This window comes from Vitis vinifera, chromosome 5 (genome assembly GCF_030704535.1).
Source record: "Vitis vinifera cultivar Pinot Noir 40024 chromosome 5, ASM3070453v1".
NCBI lineage: Eukaryota > Viridiplantae > Streptophyta > Magnoliopsida > Vitales > Vitaceae > Vitis > Vitis vinifera.
Window position 1 is genome coordinate 11,039,986 of NC_081809.1, and position 18,200 is coordinate 11,058,185.

At 33.6% G+C, this 18,200-nt stretch overlaps 1 protein-coding gene across 1 annotated transcript in view; it reads right to left on the bottom strand.

Annotated features, from left to right (window-relative positions):
• Nucleotides 1–3,279: 3,279 nt before the first annotated feature.
• Nucleotides 3,280–18,200, bottom strand: part of LOC100251145 (protein BLISTER) — a 32,160-nt gene continuing 17,239 nt past the window's right edge. The window contains exons 6-13 of the mRNA XM_002282702.5: nucleotides 16,456–16,566; nucleotides 15,060–15,136; nucleotides 10,699–10,766; nucleotides 9,721–9,834; nucleotides 8,219–8,415; nucleotides 8,001–8,069; nucleotides 5,872–6,027; nucleotides 3,280–3,794 (exon numbers count right to left, since the gene is read on the bottom strand). Coding sequence (XP_002282738.1) covers nucleotides 3,714–3,794; nucleotides 5,872–6,027; nucleotides 8,001–8,069; nucleotides 8,219–8,415; nucleotides 9,721–9,834; nucleotides 10,699–10,766; nucleotides 15,060–15,136; nucleotides 16,456–16,566 — 873 coding nt within the window. The 3' untranslated portion in view covers nucleotides 3,280–3,713. The remainder of the gene's footprint in view (nucleotides 3,795–5,871; nucleotides 6,028–8,000; nucleotides 8,070–8,218; nucleotides 8,416–9,720; nucleotides 9,835–10,698; nucleotides 10,767–15,059; nucleotides 15,137–16,455; nucleotides 16,567–18,200) is intronic.

Sequence of the window (18,200 nt, forward strand, 5' to 3'; positions counted from 1 at the left end):
AACCTATAATTTTAAATAAATAGTAATGGTTATTTCTCTTATACTTTGTTAGGTGAAGAGCAGATTTTCCAGGATTATTTTTCTCTAAAGTTTTTGAGGACTTCTTTTGAGGTAAGAGAAATTAATACAATTTTTGCAAAGGAAAATAATTTATATATATATATATATATATATATATATATATATATATATATATATATATGTTGTTTAAAATGTGTAATTGTTAATTTTGCTTTTAAGCATGGATCAAATATATTTTTGTATGGAAAAAAATGTGTTATAACATTTATTTTGTTTATATCGAAATACTTGGGGATTTTCTACTTTTGTAAGTTGGAATAAATAAAATAAAGAATTTGACTCTAGTTTATTTGGCCTTTGTCAATGGGATATAATAGTTGACCTTTATATTTTCATGGTGGGAAATGTAATTGATTTGGACCCCAACCTCTAGGGGTTTAGTTAGAGGTTACTAGCATTAGTAGTATTTGGTTCGAGGTTACTAGTATTAGTAGTGTTTGGTTCCATCCATCTTAAAAGGAACATTCGAGACTAGCCACCTATTTGTAAAGTCTCACTTAAATTGACACTATTTGTTATTTGATAACCATAATGAAAACAATTGAATTGGATATAAAATGATTTTTATATATAGGAAAATGTTTGGTTAAACACCTTAAAATGTCTTAGCATATTTGTACTCAAACATTCTTATGAAAATGACTTTACACTAAATCTCCTATTTGTAAGCATGAATAAAACTATTTGATCTATGAAATTATATTAATATTTATTATTGGGCTTTGAACTCATTCCCCTTTGTTGATAATTTTCCAAGTACCCTTAGTTCGGGCGAGGAGTGAAAATTAGGAGGGGAAATTGGTTTGTTAGGACATGTGTCAAAACTCTCTTTATTTTTAAGCATTGTTTAGATGTTAAAATTTGTTTTCCATTAGTATTATTTGAGTATGGAGTTATTTGGACAATAACATTTGGTTTAATGTGTTAGTTTCAAAAAAAAAAAATTATTTGGAGATTTTAGAATTTTTGTTCTGAATAGGATTTTAGTAATTAGTAAATTTTCAATTACAATATGAATGTTTGTGTTGTTTCCACTTTGAACTTTCGGGCTTGAAGTGTGAAATGACCATCATGCCCTTGGAGCGGGTTTTGGGACGTGACAGTAATGGTGTTTCATCTTATTTCAATAGTCCTAAATGAAATCCTTATCCGTGCAAGTGATCAAGAAAGAGAAACCAAACATAAATCAAAACCCCCCTTAACTTCATTTTCTTGGCAAGCCAAACAAAAAAAAAAAAGTAAGAAAACACGATCCATAGACCTTCACCACTTTCTTGGAAATCAAACAAAGCCGAAGAGAAAATACTAAAATGTGGGTTCAAAAAGGAAAACAGGAGATCAATGTAGGTTTAAAAAGGAAAACGAAGGATCAATGTTTAAAGTCGAAGAGAATATATATAACGACCGGGTGATCCAATAGAACGAACCTCCATAAGAGTGTTTAGGTCCAATGCAACGATATAGTACTATGACCGAAGAACGAATTTCATCCAATTATGCAATAACTACAGATCATGCCAAAATCCTCTAATCAAGCTTGCTCTAAGATGACTAAGTCATTTGGAAATCTTAGGGTCAAATGCTTAAGCAAAAATCCTCTAATCCTAGTGACATGTCAGTACTCTCATCTCTGGGAACACCAACCATAATAGGCAAGGGAGAGGGCTAATGCGAGTCAGCAAGTGTAGTAGCAAAAACTGACGACTCTTTGGTATCACACATTGTTCTTTATTATTGTTTGAATTTTTAAGAATTATATTTTAGATTAATTTTCCACTATCCTAAAATAATTTTAATATATTTTTAAAAGGTTCTCATACCACCCAAAAAAAAAAACAAAAACAAAAAACAAAAAACAAAAACAAAAACAAAAACAAAACAAACAAAAAAAAATCTTTTTTTCTAAATTTATTAGCAATCAACAAATGTTTTAAGTTATAAGATTTTCTTAATCCCCAACTATGAATCAACCTACAAATACCTATTTTGTTTTTAAATTATTTCTTGTAATCATTCAATTATTTTGATTACCAACATATGATCGTTATCACATTTCAATTTTAAATGTCATTAATAAGCTTTTTAATTTTATAAATTTGCAATGTAATACATTCCAAAATCTATAATCCAACATTAAAATTGTTAACGGAAAATTATGTTACTGGCCTTGCTTTAAGAACAATTAAAGTATCGTATCCTCACTTTTTCATCTTTACTTGTAGGGAGTTAAAAAATAATCTGTAGGTTATGCGGAAAGAAAATTGTTAAATGCATCCATCTAAACCATTTATACATTCAATTATTTCTTTTTATTTTTAATAATAATATATATATATATATATATATATATATATATATATATAATATTTAAAAATACCATTTTTTTCAACCCTTTCAAATTTAACCATTCAAAACCCTTATCATATTTCAATTTTCTTTCAATGTTAAAAATAAAATCAAAAATCATAAAATTTTAAAGAAGGAGAGGAATGGCATTCAAAGGAAAAGGAGGGAAATGGAAGAAAATAAGAAGAAAAAAAAAACCGAAGAAGATATCATATTATTCTTCTTAAAAAATAGACTTGTTATTCTCTTCCACATCCACCTTCTTCTTCTCTCAATTTTTTTTTTTAACAAAAAAACCCAAAGGTTAAACTTTTTATTTATTTTTATTTTTTTTGGAAGTTTGTTTGTTAGCAACAAAAAAAGTATTTGAGAAAAGTTCAAAGTTAATTTTAATTATTTTTTATACAATTTTTATCTATAACTAATATTATGTTTGTACCACATAAAATATTGTAAAAATTTTACAAAAATTTGTTGTAAAAATGGTTAAAAAAACACAATTAGAAATAATTTAAAAACAAAAAATATTAAAAAAAAAAATGAACTTCAATGGTACTCTGATGATTTGATTAAAAGTTAATTTTATGTTAAAAAAATATTAATTCAAGTAGATGGAAAAAGATATTTGGTGGGTTTAACTTCGTTTCACCATATGGTTTTTCGATAATAACTATTATGAAAGAACATCTTCTTCCAGACGTTCAAGTTATGTTGGTTGTTTTGATAAGTAATCGTTTATGTATCTAGCAAACTGAACCAATAGTTGGGTCCAAACCAGTTCTTCCAACTGCAATAAGGAATGATGAATATGCAAAATGGGTTGACTACAATAACTCTGGGGACAAAAAAGACTTGAAATACCAAAATCATTTGTAATCATATATTGGCTTAAGCCCCAAATTTCGAATATTGACAGAACAGAAACTAATTCATGTTAGTCTCTCAATTCCTCCCACAATCTCTCTCTCTCTCTCTCTCTTACATGTCCCACCAAAATTTCAAGACCCAAATACAAACTGGTATTACATTACAGCAATAAGGGATTTCTTTATTGCCATCTGTCTAAGAAATGACTATTCCAACTTCCAGTCAATGGTAGATGGTAAGGGAATAAGGGAATTGCCTCTCAAAACAAGCTCCATTTTCTTCTACTAAAAAGAATGGCTGTATAATTAATTATAGGTCACTCACAATATACAGATTGACCACCGGTAAAAGGGAGGTTTTGGTGGGGAGGAACAAAATAGATCTCAGAAATAAGCGCTCTTGATGCCTCACTGAAAATATCAAAGCAGCTTGCTGGTTCGTCGCTTTGCTGGTCCTCCTGGAAAGAGCCTCATTATCCACCCCAAGACCCTTTCCACCACCTAGTTGGAGAAAAATGGGAACATGATTAATATCTCATTGCAACCAAACTACAGATGCTGAAACTGTAACAAATACATTGACAATCTGCAATCATCAATCGAAAGTATGGAAGAGTAGATAATAAGGCTGTAGAACTGCAGAAGTGCTCATCTTGAATTGGTCAGTAAAAGATTTAATCTTTCATTCGACATCTCCCACAAGATATTAAAACATCAAGTTTAAAGGAAAAAAGATATCAATGGAACTTCAATAACTGGGAGTTGGAATTGGCCAGACTCCTCACTGGATCAGCTACGTATTGTGGATTTCAGGAATGAAGGGATGGATATAATGACATGGTGCTTGAAGGCTCATGAGTGCTTCCTAATAGAGTACCTCGATATGCAGCTTCTTGGAGTTAGGGAGGGTTTTCCAGAAAATTGCCTGTCAAAATTGGCATTCTCTTTTAGTGCTCAACTGTGCAGGAAAGGGTACTAACCACAGCTTCGAAGAGGGATACATTCCTTGCTGATTGGTGTCTTATGTGAGTAAAAACAAACCAGCCAATCATCTCCAGCATTGAAAAGCAGCCAGTGAATTATGGTCATTTATTTTGTTACTATTGGACTAAATCAGTTCCCCCTTAGTGAATGGAGTTGATTTTGAGTACATGAGAAGTTCACTGGGAAGAGAGGAGATCTGGCAGGTTGTTCCCATTAGTGTGGTGTGGTGCATTTAAAGGGAGCACAGTGGAAGAACCTTTGAAGGGGTTGAGATCACAGTAGCAAAGAAAAAAAATTGTTCATTGTCATCCATAATGGTTTGGCTAGAAAAGACTTCACAGTTTTCCTGTGCCTCTGTTTACAACTTTTTAGACAGCATGTCTTGTGACCAGAGCATTCCCTAAGGCTATGTTTGGTTCCCGGAAAGTACAAAGAAAAGAAAAAAAATGATAAGGAAAATGATTTTCTCATGTTTGGTTGTCCTATGAAAAATATCAAAGAAAATCAAATATAATTAAAACTAATTAAAAACTTATGTATTTTTAAATTATTTAATCTTTATATTGATGAGTTAAAATAAATAAAATGAGTTTGAAGTAACAAAAAAAATAATTTATCAACTTTTAATCTATTTTTTTATTTTCCTTCACTTTTTCTTTCCTTCTACTTTTCCTTTGTATTTTCTTTCCCTCGCATTTTCCCTCAAATTTTCCGGGAACCAAACATAGCCTAAATCTATTATGACTGATAGCCCAATAAGAAGAGAGATTCAAGTATGGATTGTTCACATGGAGGTTTATGAGAGCAAAATGGTCCCCTATTTTTTTTGATAGACGCAAAATGGTCCCCTATGAAACAATCATAAGGGTCTTACAGCAACAATAAGACTTGCTAACCTCTAAGGACCAGGAAATTAGGGTAGGTTAAAAAAGGCCCATGGCATAGCTTGAATTAGTTGGAAAAAAAATATTTCATTCGATAAATAGAAAAATATGGAAGTCAGTGCATCATTATGAGAAGCTGATCCAGATTATTGACTGTAAGACGGTGCACATCCTTACAGAGGGCTAAAAAGGAAATGGTAACTTCAAAATTGGAGATACAAACTTTGTATTTTAGACAAAAAGAAATGCAAATGGAAGAAGACAATTTGTGAATGCCAATCTCAAAAGTTAGAAACAGCCGATGAAGATAAAAAAAATAATTAATTTGCAACAGATAATAGATTTGTATTAAAAAAATAAAAAAGAAAGAAAAAAGAAAAAAACCAAACAAACATCTATAAGAGGACAGGAAGAGAAGTGAAAAGAATAAGTGAACTAACAAGTATCTTCTTATGGACTTAAAAATATCTAGCACTCAGGAAACCAAGGACAGTACATGTTCAAGGATGCTTTATGAACAGTACATCCACTAAGGTATCTCCCTTTTCCAATTTTACTTTGGTTTAACTGCTTATAGCTGACCTAAATACTACATTTTCACAAAGAATACCAATTTTACTAGGTCCTACACCACAGCATATGTAGGCCTCCAAGAAAATTTGGCAGAATATTTTATTCTAAACATATAATAATTGCTGATAAGACAGTACCTCATCTCCTTCATCTGCATATGCAGCATTGTCATGCATAATGCGAGAATCTGGTTGTCTTGCTTGGATAACTTCATTGGCCATACTTTGAGAAGTCAAGAGCTCTAATCTTTGAGTTTGAACCTCAAGTTTTCTGGACAACTCCTTGTTCAAATCCTTCATTTAAAAAGTAAATAATATTTAAATGATATAAATAATAGTGAAATGATACACATAACAAATGAATTGGATTTGTATTTTTTGAACCCCCAAAAAATGGAGTCAGTAATCATAAACTTGACCCCCCCCTATGTTCAAAATTGAATACAAATCCAATTCATAACTTCAATAATACATTCCACTACCAGAGAAAACAGAAGGCAAAGATAATATCAATAGAAAAATTCTCTCGCCCCCCCCCCCCCCCCCCCCCCCACCAAAAAAAAAAAAAAAAGAAAAAAAAAAAGAAGAGATTCAATGCAATAATTATTTTTCCTTTCATAAAAGATGTTTCTGTCAATCCTCTAACACTTGATATTATAAATCAATTATAGGTAATAATTAAAAATTCTTTAAGAACATAAATTGATTTTATGATGATAATTCCATCATCTCTATCCTAATTGATAATTTATGAAAATTTTCCTTCTACTAATTATTAAAATGTAAATATGTAGACATGAAAAGAGAATTATTCACTAATATAAATATAAAGAATAATAATTAACATGTAGTAGAATTGGATACATTGCATGAAGTAGCTACTCTCAGTTAAAATGTACTAGTGCCACTGCTCAACAACTTTTCATCCCTTTTTTTTCATTAATCATTTCACAAACTTTAGTTCGTGAAAGGTAGCCTGGGGCTCTAACTTTGAAGACGTATTGGAGGTAAAAGTCTCCAACAAAGGAAAACTCTATACAATTATGTGAGGCATGAGAATGGCCTTTTCATCAAAAGCTAGATGGACTCAGGTATTGGAGTTAGAAGCTCAACATGACTAGTTTTTTATTCTGTGAACCACAAATTTTAGGATATCTGGGTACCTTTAATCTATATATCCAAAAAATTAGTTAAGGATACCTATTTGAAAAAATATTTTTAATGTAGTATTGATTTGTAGAAAGCTTGACATAAAAATAACATTAACAAGGTTAACAAATATAGCAAATACATAGGTTTATATATATGGTTGTAAGAAGGTTAGAGTCTAATGAAATATTACAAATTTACTTGCACAAAAGTGTAGAAGTTGTCTTCACACAAAATACCAAAAGCTTTTTCTATGCCCCAGAATAGACAAGGCATGTTTCTTTTTCTGTGAAAATGTTAGAATATACTTGAAAAGATTATATAACTATAATGAAAAGGTTATAAATGTACTTGCAATGCAGTATACAACTTGTATTTTTCTGTGCAGAAAGTTGTAGATTTGTTAAATAATTTTCTTTTCTTTTTGAAATCAAAAGGTAATGTTCAATATCTAATAATTCCATTTATAAATAAATCTTCTGTCCCCTAAATGATGGAGGACAAGAATAAGGAAGGTCATCAAGGATGGCTCAAGGCCAACAAGAATTATTGGAATTCATTTTCATTAACCCAAACCAAAGTGATCACTACCTAAGCTTAAGCCATAAGTATGGGTTGCTTTAGTCTAGGATTGAGAAATGAAATGTCCACTTGGTTTTTTATGGCTACTGTGTTTCCTTGTCCTATTTTTTTAGCATTTTCTGTATTGGCATTTCTATATTGTGTTGTATTCCTGCTCTGAATCCTAGAAGATGCAACATAGACTTGATTCTAAAATCTTGGTATTGTTAAATATGCCCATTTGCAATTAGCTAGTACATCTATTTATATGACTTCTTTTTTTGTTTTATGTCCATGTGTATGTTTTTTCAATGCTTATTATGTAAAGGGCCCATGTTTTTTACCAAATTGCCAGCAAAAACCTGACAAAAAATGAGACATCTTGTAGATTTCCACAGCATTTTTCACACCTAGAGTGATCAAAGATTTGACGTCAAAACTCAGACCTTAGTTACCACAAGTGCTTGATCAGTATAATCAATAGTGTATTATCTGGATAAGAGCATCAAATATGAGCAGTGTTACCACAATATAAAGTTCTTTTAGCTTAAATTTACCTTCAGCTTGGAACTTTGAGATGATTCAGTTACCAAAGCTTGCATCAACTCTTCTTTCTCCAATGCTAACTGCAAACAAAAGAGCCCATTGATTATCGTTGTTAAAAGCTATATCCAGCAACCCACTTCAACTAGTTCATCAATCAGTTAAGAGATATGGCAAGATCTGATGAAAGGACTGGAACTTAATGAATACAGAATTGTGGAATAGATGCTACCTCAGAAATTAATGCATTGATGTTCTGAATCATTCTCATCTGATCAGCAGGAATATTCACTGATGAAACTTCAAAATTCATCTGTCCACCGTCAGGAAGCAAAGGGAAACTGGAGAGTTCATTGGCTTGAACAGATGCAGAATTAAGCATTTCCAGGCTAGATGTTTCTGGAATCATACAGGCATTGTCCTCGTTAACTGGATCAAGAAATTCAACACCCAAATGAGAAAAGAAATCATAGAAAAAAATTAAAACATCTATAAAATAATAAATGATAAATGATACCCAGGGAGCACTGGCAAAGATAAATAAATTTTTGACAACTGAATTTGTTATAAAGTTCAGCTAATAATCCAGCCATCTTTCACCAATTAGCCAAGCAGGGAGCAAAGCACTTCGAGTCCTTTGTTGGAGACTTCCCCCACTCCCCCTTGAATGTATAGAGTTTTATAGTGTTGAGTACATTACTTTTTCTCCCTATCATCTGTGCATATGGTCTTAGTTTTTGTGAAGCAGTATTCATGTTTACTTTCTGATCAGCAATTGTAAATCTTGAAAGGATTGCTTGTCCTTCTTTCTATTTAACTTGAATGCATGAAAATGTTTGTTTCTGATCCAAAAACACAACCCAGCCATCTTTCTACTGATTGACTTGAATGGAAAACTTAATCAACTTATGGTACATATCTATAATATGCAAGTACAAAAGAGGTAATCCAACCAACCACATGTAAGTTTAGGTTGGATTTCTTCCCTATTTTAATAATGGGATAGATTTTGGGTTGATTATTGGAACAACTAAGTTTGAGGTCAGGTTAGTATCAAGATCTCAACTAAAATCACCTACCTGACAACTCGCATGCATTTAAATTTTAATACAAGTATACACACAAACACACAACATAAATTATGTAAGAAATTCGGTTCAGCTTAAAAGAAATGTTGATATTTAGTTCAAAAACCTGCTGATGAAAGCTTAATTGATACTACATGGTAAGCCTACAAATATCAACTAGAGTTTTAGTTCACACCATATCCAATTTGACCAACTAAAGAACATGTAATTATTTTTAAGCACAATGGGGCAGAAGGAACTTCACCTAAGGATGACTTGTCAAGTACATAAAATATTCCAGGTATTCTATTTGAAGATCGTTACTTGTGTTCACCTTGTAGTGGGCTCAACCCCAGCCCACCAAACACCTCTTCTTGCTAATTCTCTAACATTCAGAAGGACATGATACCTTCAATTCACGTTCACAGAATAAAATTGCAACCATTCCTCAAGGATTTTAAAAAATTAATTAATTAATTAATAAGTCAATTTATTAATTAAGGAATGTAAATAGAGTTTACAAGGCAAGAGAACAACATTTTCAAAAAAACAAACAGGCTCATACAAAAAATTTGCAAGAAAGGACAAGGTGGCCAATCAATAAATGTTACAAATGTTTTCAAATGTAATATATATATATACATATAAGAGCAAAATTCACACATACCTAGATCGTCCGTAGAAGTTGATACATCCTTTCTATCAGTAGGACTCTTGCTAGCATCAATAGATTTTCCATTAGCAGAAGCTTTTCGCACCTTTTTTTGCAACAATTTTTTCTCTGTGTTGGGGAAATAAGAACAATAAAGAGCCTTATAAAAAAAAAATAAGTAAAGGAGGCAATTGCAAGCATATGTATCATCTAGGAGTAAATTCAAAAATGCCATGCCTGTAAAAAAAAAAGTACTTTAAAGCATAAATATCATCTAGGAGTATATTTCTTTTTTTTAATTGATTTTAAGAAGGGTGGTGTCTCTTTTGGGCTGTAGGATTAGCAACTGTCCCCTCCCTTAACTTGGGCTTCCACTAAGTGGCAAGCTTAGAGGAGCCCATTGTTGCATCTGGTGGTGGGAAGAAGAACTTCCGAAAGGTTTAACAGGCAGAAGAAAGCCCTATTTATGTTAGAAGGTAGAATCACTTTGATTCAGGCTTGTTTAGCACACATTCCAGCCTATAACCTTTCCATCTTTAAAGTCCCAATGTGGAGTAGCACTCAGCATTCAGAATATTCTAAGGGATTTTCTATATTAAGGGCTTGGAGGGGATAGACAAGACCATTTCACTGGGTGAAGTCAAGTTTGCCAGCCTATATTTCAAGTGAGGCCAGACCTTGGGTCTATTTCTGCAGGTAACATAAAAGTGGTTATGAGGAACCTCAGACCAGTTTCTGCATGGAACATAAAAGTGGTTGAGGTTGTTCCCTAAGTAGGCAATATCACAGAGCTGTTGGGACTTCATTTGCACACTTGTTTCGCTGTAAAAAAAATAAATAAATAAAGGCTTTCTGATTAGCTCTCTCCAAGATCGTTTTTGGTTGAGGGGTGGGAGGGGGTTCAGCCCCTTTATCACTAGCTCCTCCTTTTTCAATAAAACTTCTACTTGTAAAAATAAAAAGAGTAACTAACCACAATTTAAGTATGGTTACCTTCTTGAAGAGCATCAATAGTTAACTGCAAATCCTGACGTTCTTTCTCTAAGCTAGAAACTTTCTTTCTGCAAGATTCATCATAAGGCATGTCACTGTCAAAGGCATGTCACAATAAAGAAAGCTTACCATGAAAAATCACCAAGTGAGACCTACCAAGCTTATGTAATTTTAAATAAAAAATAAAAACTAAAACCCCCAAAAAACCTTCAAGAAAAAGCACCCAAGTTGCATTTTAAATTTAGGAATCCATTCAATAGCCACCCTCAACTATCCAGATAGGGACTCACATTATCAACAATCATGGTTTCTCTTCAGGTAAAAGCATCAATTGGTAACCACTCTTCAGGTAAAAGCATTAATTGGCAACCAAAAGCATATCAGTATATTATTTAATATTAAAGTGGACAAAACACCTATTAATAGAATAGCTCCTTCCCAACTACAAAACATATTCAAAATCATTCTAACTAATAATCACTAAGTGGCTTTGACATATACAAGTAGACAAGAGAATATCAGAGAAGTTTATATTCTTGCTATAAAGGAACATTCACTTATCTCTTTTTACAATGAAGACATCATCTTCAACAATTAATGTACCAGATCCCAGCAACATTAAAAGAAAACCAAAAAACCTTATTGCTACTTAATAATAGGACAGATTTCCTCATGTACAAAACCACACACACACACACACATATACATAGACATTTAAGAAAGATTTTAAGCCCTCCCTAAAGTTAATTTTGACAAAGTATATCAAGATTTTCCAAGTCAAGCTTAGTTGTTGATCTGTGCTTTGATTGCAGCAATTAGGTTCATTGGTGAATTTTTATTAAGGGCAGGTTTGACTTGGTGCAAGTGATCATTGATAGGATTCAGACAATAATCTCTACTTGGGCATGTGCAACCACTTTATTAAGGGGAATACCTCATTATCCTATTATCGGAAGTAGTTGTGTTGTTTCCTGCCCAGCCCCACGCTGCTCTGCAGAGAATATGGTAGCTCCCTCCTTATAATGTAGTCAAACATAATGCTAATTGTTGGAAATCTGGAATTTGTATTATTCGGATAAGTAGGAATAATTTGAGTTTGTTAGGTCGAATTATTAGGGGATAAGATTGTTGTATTATCTGATAACTTAGTTTCCTGGTTTTGTGGTTTTGTTAGGATTTAGTTTGCTAACCGTGTAATCCATATAACCTGTCTCTGTACGCTAGTTTCATCAAGTGAAATAATATTCAGATTCACTTTTCTACCACCATTTTTAACACTAATAGAAATGCCCAGTGTAATATGGGTTAACAAGCTATTGATAGAATTCTAATGAATAACAGTAACACCCATCAGTGCAGAGCAGAAAGCTCTTCTCATTGATTTGAGGAATCACATGGCCTCAGGTTTTGCATGAGTTTTTACCCCACTTTCTCCTAATACACCTTGTTTTCTTTTTTATTCTATTTTCAGGGGGAAGGAACTTTTCTCTTCTTTTCTCTTGAAAAAATTCCTTTCCTTACCTTAACTACATACCCTAGAGAGACCAACAAAGATTGCTAGTCTCTTAAATTAAATAATAATCATGACTGATCAAAATTCAGTTACTAACCAACATTTATATTTAATTAATATATTAACTCAGAAGCCCCATTCAAGTTCTGGACCAATATCTGAATGCCAGCAAAAGGAGCACCCCAACTTCGTAGTGATACCAAACATTTGGTGGAGCCAATCATCAAACCTCCATGAGCCTACTTCCTTCTTAGTCACACATAAAATGACAACAGAATCCCCCTCTACTACATGATTAGAAAGGCCCCAAACTTTTTAACCTGTACAAGGCCCTTCAAAAGAGCCACAATCTCAGCCCTCAATAGTGAAACCTCACCTACAGGTTTAGTGTAGGCTTTATTTACTCTTAAGTAGTTCTCTAATCCCAAGCTACCCTAGGATACCCAAAGAACATCCATCAAGGTTTAACTTGACATAGCTCTCAATCTCAGGAGGCAGTGAGTATACATGAAAAGACTTCACAGCCAATCTATAATATAAGAAGCACATGAAGGCTTCATTCACAAAAGCTTAAAGAGAGCAAGAAGAGAAAAACAAGTCCCAAATTGCATCTACTATCCTACAAACATGTTAAAAAATCATTGGATTTCTTTCCCACCATATAATCCAAATCATGTTGAGGCTAGTAATACTCAATAAACTCTTTCCTCTTGGATGTCCCTAAAAACCCTTGAAATAAATGATCAACACCTCTCCACTCTACACGGTGAGACCCAGCCGATCCCAGTAAGAATGAACCAACTAAGGCAACAGGCAGTAAAGGAAATTATGATCAACTGATTCTTCACTCTCCTCACACATGACACATCATATGAATTGACAGCTTTGCAAGGCCTCCAATTTTGGAGCATGTGATTGATATTAACCTTCTTATTAGTCAAAAGTCATACATAAGCCTTTATTTCTTTATTTTTATCATAAATACGAGATGTATCAATTATAAATAGAGAGTTCGTGAAAAGGATGAGGAATCCTTCCCATAAATACACAAACCTGATCAAAACAAAGAACTTCTCCACTCTACAAGGAGATAAATACAAAAAGATATATCACAAAAAAGTTTACAAGATTTCAACTCCTCAAACTAGCTAAGCTCCTCTCAAAGTTGATCCAACACTATTGGTATACACATCATATGCCAATTGAGCTGAATGACATTTAGAGGGATGTCTTTGAAGTCATCAATACAAAAGGCCTAAAAAGAAGAAAAGAAGTGAAGTGAATCCCACAACATCTCTAACATCCTCCATTTATCCTCAAAGATCCTAACATTTCTCTTTCACCACACGATCCATATCAAAGTGAGACAAGCAATTTTCCTCAAGGTCTTGCCTCTAATGGAGTTCCCTAAACCCATATATGAAATAATCAACATGTCTCATAAACTCCTAGGCTTAACCCAATCCATCCCGGCTTGTCTGAATGGTTTGTGTCATAACCCCAGAGTAATTGAACAATTTAGAAAGAGATGGTCAATTGTCTCTTCACTCCCCTAACAGAGGATGCACCAATCAGGACTAAGGGCTTTAAAAGGTCTTCTCAAATGTAGCATGTCATTGGTATTTACCTTCTTATGTGCCACTACCAAACAAAGGCCTTGATCTTAAATGGGACTAGATTTCCATAAAAAATTGGCTAGATGGAAAGAGACTGAATTTAATATATTGGACAAAGTGAAGATGAAAGATTTTACTGAGAATAAGCATGAAGAAGATAGTGCCCAAACTCGCATTTGGGACACATGGAGATAAGTGTACGCAATAAAGAGTGGTCATGCCTCATGAGTCTTTCGAGGTCCTCAATCTCACAAACCTTAATATTAGGAGAGGCTATAAAATTTCGAAGTAAAAAGGGGAGGAATGGTGAAATGAGAAGAGTTTTGGAGAATGAAATAACCAAGAACAAACCCAAGGGAGTCAAAGACCAAACCTCCACATAAAGGTCAAAAGGCAATAGATACACTTCTACCGGAGAAGCTATTAGAGGAGTTCATTCCTCAATTTCATGATCTAAAGGGTTTCAGCGAAAATTAAAATTCCATGACAGAAAATGAGTGGGCAAAAAATTAGAGATAGCGGTCTCTTGGTCTCACCAAGCTAAGAAGATTGGACATAGAGGATGAAAGATAAATTAAAAATACCAGTTAATATCCATTCTTATTCATTTCCAGTGCTTAGATATTTTTCTCAGCCTTTACAGTCAGATATTTTTTTATAAAATTTTCAGTCAAGTTCAAATGAAAATTTAAATCATCACAATTATCAACCTGTACCAATAAAATATCCAATATGTATCATCATCATAAAGGTCTAAAGGGGCAATAAGAGGGGATTAATCAACTTAATCCTTTCAAACAATACCTTGCCCACAGAAAAATGTGATCCATATCAACTCTGTCCAGATGTGAGTAAACAGGTGTATGAAACTTTTGTACTACAATACACGAGAGTAAGTCCAGGGAACTTTCTTATCAATCATCCATAATACTTCTCTTCCTGATATGTAAGGTTATTTTGAAAAGGCCTCAAGAGCAGCATCCATAACAGATCGCACTCACTACAATACAGTAATTTTCCACTTTTCAGGCTTGCTAATTCCATGGTTCACTTTTAGTTCATTTGAACCCTAACTATTCTGCATAACATAAAATGACAACAACAGTTCCTCATATCTAGTTTTTAACAAATTCTGTCATGTAAAAAATTATGTAGGAGCAAAAACTATCAAGTGAGCCTTAAGATGTATCAAGAAATTCTTCTTTTTCTATCAAAGAAATTGTAATGCATACTTGAATGAAGAAATTTCCGCATTTGAGTTCTCCAGTTGCCTCTCCAGCTTTAGTTCACTAGACCTCAGTCTTAGTGCCTATATAAATTTATTAAATAAAAAATGTAAGCAATAAAAAAATAGCAGGTTCATATATAATGAGATGGGCCATTATCATGAAACAAAGTTCACCATAATATATCTAAAGAGAATTGTTAAATAGCATGATATACATTGTGAGACCAAATCCTACAAGCTTAAGCTTATAGGAAAATTGATTGTCTAACAAGTATCAAACCCTCATTTGATGGGAGGTCATGCATTCAAACTTCACTGTGTGTTTATTTCCCCAAATGATTAAGCCCAAAAAAGTCTAGTTGTGGTTGTTTGCCTATGGGTCTGCGTATCTCTCCATATATAGGTATGGGGTTGCATTGTAGACCCAAATCCTACAAGTTTAAGCTTTTAAGAAAATTGGTTGTCTAACAAGAATAAAAAGATGTCACAATATTCTATAATCAGAAAATCTTTGTGAACAATAAAAAAAATTCAATAATAAGTAAATCTGTAGCAAATAAATTTTCAAGCACCAAAATGCTGAGCAGTCTTCAGCAAGGGTGCATGTCTGCAGCCCACATCCAGAAAAGAGTAACTGAAGCTAAGAAAGAAGATTTGAGCTTGTTTATCATCACAATGAACTTGTTATTTTCACAGAGAAATTATTAGTTTCATGCAAAAAAAATTATTGTTTAGTTTAAATTTGGGCATGATGCATGAACTTATCATGCACTTGCTTTCTACACTAGTTCATTCTTGTTTAATTACAGCATCTCTGCCAGCTGTGGTGACCAAAGGCAACATACCAAGTTGCATTGCCCTTGGTTCCTAGTGTTTGGAATTAGATGTGCTTATGCTGCATGCATGTAGCTGAATATCAAATCCTGAAAGTCATCACTGGTCAGCTTCAAGGGGAGTACATCTCGTTTTAATTTCTTTATTAGCATTTAGATTTATGCACTCCTCTTTTTTTTTTTTTTTCCTTCTTTTCTTGAGAGAGAGAGAGAATAAGTATTCCACTGTATTGCTTAAAACACAAAATTATAAAATAAAAAAATGAATATACTAAAAAGAAATAAATTGTGTCTGTGAACCACATTTGAGCAAATAAAGCTTCTGATGACTTCAGAAAATGTAACATTCCTTCTCCAAGTTTGTATCCCAAGCTGGTAAACCATGGATGAAATTTAAAGGAAAATTTTTTATCTTTCCAAATTCCTCATATGGAAGTGCAATAGATCGCCTTCCACCTCCATAAAGGGGTGCAATGAGAATCCAAGAGTCCCAACATGGAAATAAAATTCAATTAAAGAAAAAAAACCAAAGAAGTTAAACAAAAATATACCAAGCAAATAAGCTACCTTCTCTTCTAAGCCAATGACTTCAGAAGCTAATAACTTAGCACGTTCATCAGCTGCATTACATTCTAGTTGTGCATTTGCATATTCAATTTTGAAGGACTCAAGGTCCACCTAAACCATCAAAGATAGAAAAAATGAAGATAGACAGATAAGACAATATAAGATGGAATGGCTAAACAAACTGAAGACATGTCTGCAATAATTGGTATATTACAAGCCTTGCAAACATAATAAACCATAAAAGACACCAATAAACAAGCAGAACTCTTACATCTACAAAATTAAGGTATAAGTAACACAAGTTAAAATAATGCAATTCTCTACTTGCAAGCACATGCTCTCACTCTCTTTCTCTCTCTAGGCTACTTATCTCTCTCACACACACACGCACACAACCCCATACCCCCCACATGCACACCCACACCATAAAGCACCTTTGTTTCCCATAATAACCCAAAGGATAACCACCACTTGAATCATCTTCCACTATCACTCTCCCTACCCCCCTCCCTCTCTTTCCCAAAATATCCCAAAGGACAACCACCACTTGAATCATCTTCCTCTCTTTCGCTCTCTTCCCGTATACACATACACCTTAAAGCACCACTTTTCCCATCGTAATCCAAGAAATAACCACCACTTGAATCATCTTCCAATATCATGTTCTAGTCCCTAAGGTAAGTAACTTTTTAAGGCCTCAGGCAAGCTAGGATATCACACCTCTCTCTTTATCCCCCTCTTTCTTACACACCATGAGGCACCTCTTTTCCCCAAAATAACCCAGGAAATGACCACAACTTGAATCATCTTCCACATCACATTTTAGTTCCCAAAGCATATAACTTTTTAAGGCCTTAAGTAGGCTAGGACTTCTCATTTGATACCATCGAATATCAACCAATCCAAAGATAGACAAGATGACACTACCCTTGGTCACTAAAAATTCCTCCACCAACCATCTAGCTAAGAGTTTGAGGCCAAAAACCATTATAGCCTTCCATCCAAACCAAAAGAAAACAATAAAAATAACTTACCAAGAGAATGTAAGAATAAACCTAGACCACCACAAAATCTAGAAGGAATCCTAAGAAATATACAAACCTAGTGGCAAGAAAATCCCCAATACAAGCCCCTAACAACATGACCATGATAACTAGTTAGCAACATAGATATCCAAGAGTAAGAGCAACCCAACTCACTTAAAGGATTTATAATCTTGTGAATCCAAGCATTCCATCCCAAGCCTCCCCCCACCCCCACAAACCCTAACCTAAACACCACCACTCCTTCTAATTAGGCTACCTCTAAGAGAACAATTGTTGAAACCCTTCTACTCTAAGGTTATTAATACCCAAAGGCATTGCCTCGACCAAGTCTTCCAACATGGCTAGGATCTTGACCTTAATAGCCAATCTAGAACTTACTAACTTTGAGAAAGCTTTGATCGTATTAGCACGGTGATATCTAAAAGCACCACTAACCCCCATCCAATCTGGTTTTCCTAGATAAAAACCATGAAAGTAAGGTTTAACTAAAGCTAAGTTTCCCATACTATCCTAAACTTAACATGTTCCCATAACTCACACATCTTTCTAATACCACATAATCATGCTAAAAAGATTCCTTAGAAACTCTTTAGAAATTAAGCCTAAAAGAGAAATGAGATAGCAGACAACATCCCACAACAATTCTATGGGCCTCTCCTTATCTTAAAAAATCTTGACGTTCCCTCCAACCAAATCACT